Source organism: Pteropus alecto, unplaced genomic scaffold (genome assembly GCF_000325575.1).
Source record: "Pteropus alecto unplaced genomic scaffold, ASM32557v1 scaffold159, whole genome shotgun sequence".
NCBI classification, from domain to species: domain Eukaryota; kingdom Metazoa; phylum Chordata; class Mammalia; order Chiroptera; family Pteropodidae; genus Pteropus; species Pteropus alecto.
The window spans coordinates 701620-706807 of NW_006443122.1; the positions used below are offsets into that span (position 1 = coordinate 701620).

The 5188-nt window shown below is 35.4% G+C and overlaps 1 protein-coding gene across 1 annotated transcript in view; it reads left to right on the forward strand.

Annotated features, from left to right (window-relative positions):
- HUWE1 (HECT, UBA and WWE domain containing 1, E3 ubiquitin protein ligase) overlaps positions 1-5188 on the forward strand; it is a 155140-nt gene that overhangs the window by 63718 nt on the left and 86234 nt on the right. Inside the window, exons 13-17 of the mRNA XM_015597907.2 lie at positions 1047-1147; positions 1454-1604; positions 1738-1865; positions 2482-2622; positions 2831-2936. Of these exons, the coding sequence (XP_015453393.1) occupies positions 1047-1147; positions 1454-1604; positions 1738-1865; positions 2482-2622; positions 2831-2936 (627 nt within the window). The remainder of the gene's footprint in view (positions 1-1046; positions 1148-1453; positions 1605-1737; positions 1866-2481; positions 2623-2830; positions 2937-5188) is intronic.

A 5188-nucleotide genomic window follows, 5' to 3' on the forward strand; every position in this document is an offset into this window, starting at 1 on the left:
TTTTTTAGTGAGTCATCTCCTCTGGTGTCTCTGTTCTTCCTCTTGCCATTTCATCTTCCTCTTCTATGCCTTCAGGAGGATAATCTTGAAATAAGACAGAAAGTGTTTGTTAAGTAGTCAGTACTGTGCATTTTACTTTTACTATAGGGTGGTCTAGAGTGGAAAGCACTCTAGTTTTGGAATCAGTCCTGGGCTCTCACCCTGGCTCTGCAGATTAGTAGCCACATGTTTATCCTTTTGACCTCATTTAATATTAGGACAGTACTTACTTTACAGGCTGATATGAGGATTAAACAAAAGCCTGTAAAGCACCTAGTACTGGTCAGGCACATAGAAGGTATAAAATAGTAGCTGCTATTAATCTTGCCAGCTTTCATTATGTTATTACTCGTCTGCTATTTTAAACTATGAGTTCCTTGAAGTGAAGTTCCTACTCTTTTTTTTGTACTCATACCTAGCGTAACTTCTGACATGTTAGTAGGTGCTCAGGAAATGTTTATTGAAAGCTAAACGTGTTTACTCCCAGTAGTTTGCACTTCAGGAGACTGGGGTTCAGTATTAACCTATGTGGGGTTCATCAAAAGTGTATTACATGCATTCTCAAGTTTTACTCCAATGTCATACAAGTTTCTGGCTTAGTCTGCAGTAGTCCATAAATCCTGTTCTTTACAATTTATAAGTGTTTCCAGTGAAAATAGAAGCATATGAAGAGACTAAAATGAAAGTTTATGTCCAAGGCATAATAAAGTTATATCAAGTAGTGATGTTATTTAAAAAAATAATAGCTCTTTATTCTCTTTTTATACTTCCATTCCCAAAAGTTTTTGCTCAAGAGAACTGATACCATTAATAGGAGAATCTGTCAGTTGGGTGGGTATTTAGAGCTTATCATATTTGAGCCAATCCTCTAGAATTGGTGATTCTGCTCTCCAGTGCTGGTTAGAAGGGAATCCTTCCCCAGAACCAGTAGGTGCCAAAAGGTTTATCATTGGGCAGTGGCTTGACCACTGCCTTCTTGCCTAAAGTGTTTATTTCTCCTTTTGCAGTGTATTCCAATGCCTTGCAGGAGTCAGCAAACAGTATCTTGTATAATGGGTTGATAGAGGAGTTGGTAGATGTCCTTCAGATAACAGATAAGCAGCTTATGGTAAGTATTTATTAATACTCTCCTCTGTATATCAGGCTCATATGTATTTATTTGCCTTTTAGTTTTTCCCAAGAGCTTAGATTGATCCCCAAGAGGGAAGCTTGGCCCTGTTACTTCTTCTTCTTTGGCTGTTTATCTGCAAAGTTAACAAATCCTGGATTTTCAGTAATATTCTCAGTAGACTTCCATTTCTCCCAAGCAGTTACCAGTAGAATAACTTAAATTTTAGAATTTTGGGTATTAGCAACTTGGTTTAGGCCTATAATTATTTAAAACACATACTATGCTTACCTTCTGTTTTTCTAGGAGATTAAAGCTGCTTCTTTACGAACATTAACATCAATTGTCCACTTGGAGAGAACTCCCAAACTCAGCAGTATTATTGACTGTACTGGAACTGCATCCTACCATGGATTTTTGCCTGTACTTGTGCGGAACTGTATCCAGGCCATGATTGGTAAATTTTGATGGTTTTATCCTACGCAACAATAATGCCACCCTTTGTTTATCAGCCTTTGTTTACCGTCCTGCCAGATTAACACCAAATTTTGAGCTAACTTTTTCTCTCCCTCTCCCAACCTCCCTTGTAGATCCTTCCATGGATCCATATCCTCACCAGTTTGCCACTGCTCTTTTCTCTTTTTTATACCATCTGGCCAGCTATGATGCTGGTGGTGAAGCCTTGGTCTCCTGTGGAATGATGGAAGCCTTATTGAAGGTGCTCTACCCTTTTTTTTTAAACGCATTTGTGGGGGAAATCAACTAAGAGAAAGTGTAGAGTTGCAAGTTTAAAATGGTTCACAGTGAGAGCAAATAGCATAAGAAAGCTTACCTAGAAAATGCTTTACTTAATTTTTGTAGTTTGGCCTTGAGGTTATCTCATTAACAACTTTCAAGGAGCAGCTGTCTTTAAGAATTGATCATAGTCCAGGTGGTGTGGGAGTAGGCCCCATGTACTAGTCAGGGCATTGCCACATCTTTTCGTGAAGTTAGGCATGACACCGAAGAAAATGTATCTAAAGGTACTTTGTATGTGGTTCTGTTATGGTAATAGGCTCTACTAGGCATTGGGCACTGGACACCAGCTTTTTTCTCCCTGGATATTTTATTTAATCCTGAAAAGTAATTTATGTCCCCATTACCTCAAGGGGTTTAGTCCCAGACGTGATAGAGCTATCATTTGGCAAGCACTAAAAATCAAATACATTTTTTTTTTCTTGTATCATGCTACCTCCCTGTGACCCTAGAGTGTGTGTTTTCAAAAGAGAGTACATTATTTACAGCATTGTATCTTTTTATTTGACTGGTTTTGCCTGTTTTTCTCTCCCTGATAGGTCATAAAATTTCTTGGTGATGAACAGGACCAGATAACATTTGTTACCAGAGCCGTCAGAGTGGTTGACCTCATCACCAACCTGGACATGGCAGCTTTTCAATCTCATAGTGGACTTTCTATCTTCATTTATAGACTTGAGGTATTATTATACAAGGAGCACTTTACGTAGACTTATACTTAATGAGGCCTGAGCCTAGGAACTATCTTAATAACCCTAAAGAGCCATCTAATTCCTCTTGTTTTTAGAAACCAATTTTGTAATCTGCATAGAACATTCTTTCGTTATAATTATTTTTAATCCCTTGTATATATGTATGATTTTCTTACTACTTTTCCCTTGATCATAGCATGAAGTAGATTTGTGCCGAAAAGAATGTCCATTTGTGATCAAGCCAAAGATCCAGAGACCCAGTACTACACAAGAAGGAGAAGAAATGGAAACCGATATGGATGGTAATTAACAGTTACTAAGTCAATATTTTTTGTGCTTGACGTTTTCTTGTCATTTCATTCTCTCTCATAAATTTGCAACAACATGGATGCAAAATGAGATTATCATGCTAACAAAATCAGACAAAAAGTTGAGAACTATATGATTTCACTTGTGTGGGATATAAAAAACTGAAAGCAGCAAATGAGATGAACAGGTTCATAGACACAAACCATAGCTTAGTGGTGACCGGAGGGGAAGACGGGTTAGCTAAGGGTAAAGGGGGTCAAATATATGGTGACAGAAGGAAATTTTAACTTTAGGTAGTGGACACATAGTGCAGTATACATATGACATATTAAGTGGTACATTGTACACTTGAAACCTTTAATTTTATTAACCAATGTCACCCCAATAAATTACATTTTTAAAAAAGTATACAACTGACGAGTACATATTTTCAACAACAAAACAGTTTTTTCTATATAAATGATTTGCATATTGTTTTTCATGTGGTTAATTAGAAAAGGGAGGCACGAATTGTTGGGAACAGAGATGGAAGATGAAGCAGATGGCAGGGCTGCAGTAGAACCTTATTATAGTCACTCCATGATAATCTGTTTTTATTTCAAGACTTAATAGCTATTTTCCTAAGTATTGGCTCATTATCTTATTCCCACTAAAATGTAAGCTCTATGAGATCAGGATACTGTTTTGTTCACTACTGTATCTCCAGCACTACCTGCTATAGCATAGATGTTTAAATATGTGTTTGGGGAAGAAAAGGACAATGTAGACTAAAATGGGACTTTCTGAAACTATCTGGCTATTTTGAGAAGGGAGAGAAGAGGTGAAAAAGTTGTTGGGTAGGGAGCAACTTTTAAATCATTAAATGTGAAAGAACACCGGATATTCTTAATCTTCAACTGATCATGTGTGTCCTTTTTTTAAAACCTCCCATCCCCTGCATGCATAGTTCTTAATCATAGTACCAAAAATAAAACTGTTTCCAAAACAGCTTAGAATTTAATCTTGTCTTGATGACCCAGGTTGTCGTTACATGTTTCTGTTATCATGCTTATATTAAAGGCATTAGAATTTATAATGCTTTCATTTTTGACACTAAATATCCATATGTTACCATTCCTTGTTTCTTTTTTCTTTGACACTAAATATCCATATGTTACCATTCCTTTTTTTTCTTTTTTCTCAACACAATTATCTGTGTGCATTGCTGTTCCTAGGAACCCCTTTACCTAATTTATATCTTTAGTCTATTACTGTTGGGGAAGCTGGTATTTGAGTTAAAGAGTGGGATTCTGGAGTGTTGATTAATATGTGGCATCTACTAAATGGTGTAGTTATCAAACTTTAGTAACCATAAGAGTAAATGAAAGTGCTTGCTAAAGATTTAGACCCCCGTCTGCAGTGCTAAATTCATTAAGTTTGTTAAGTGAAAACCAGGAAATCTGCATTTTTAACCAATCCAGGTAATTCTGATACACTCATAGAGAAAATTTTATATTAAATGGAAAAGTAGGTTACAAAATCATGAGTTTGTGTTTCCCATATATGAGTAGGCACATAGATATATGTTGGTAAATGTATAAAAAAAGATTAGAAGAAAGTATTTCAGAATGTAAACAGTGGTCTAGCACTAATGGAGCTTTATTATATTTTATAAATTGTGAGAAGTAATTGTGTATTTTGTACTCTTAATTAATTAAAATTATTAAAGTGTATAAAGTAAAAATGAATGCTTACTCTCTACCCACCATAGCTGCTATTTTGGTGTAGTTTTTTTCCAGTCTTTTTTATGCATATTCAAGTACATGTTGACGTAAGTACATAGTCTTTAAAATGGGAAGAGGAAATCATTAACATATTGCTCAACCTAACATTGTTTGTTCAGTGTATTATAGACATCCATCCTTCCGTATCAGTATATTGAGTATTAATATCTTCATGTTTTTTTAAATTTATTCAGTTACCCTCCCAACAAGCTCTACCTACTATCTACTACCCACCAGTAGTATATGAAATTGTATGTTTTACTAACCCCCTCTTTTCCTCCCAAATTAGGTGGTCGAGAAATATTGAAGGACTTCTTTTGTATGATTATTTTTAATTTTTATGTCTTGAATAACATTATTATTAAATACTTTTCTATTTGTTTGTGAAAAGCTAACATTTTCATTTTGGATTTCAATATTCTAATCCTTTCCATTTTGATATTCATCTCACCTTAACTGGAAAGAATTTTCTCAGTCTTTTT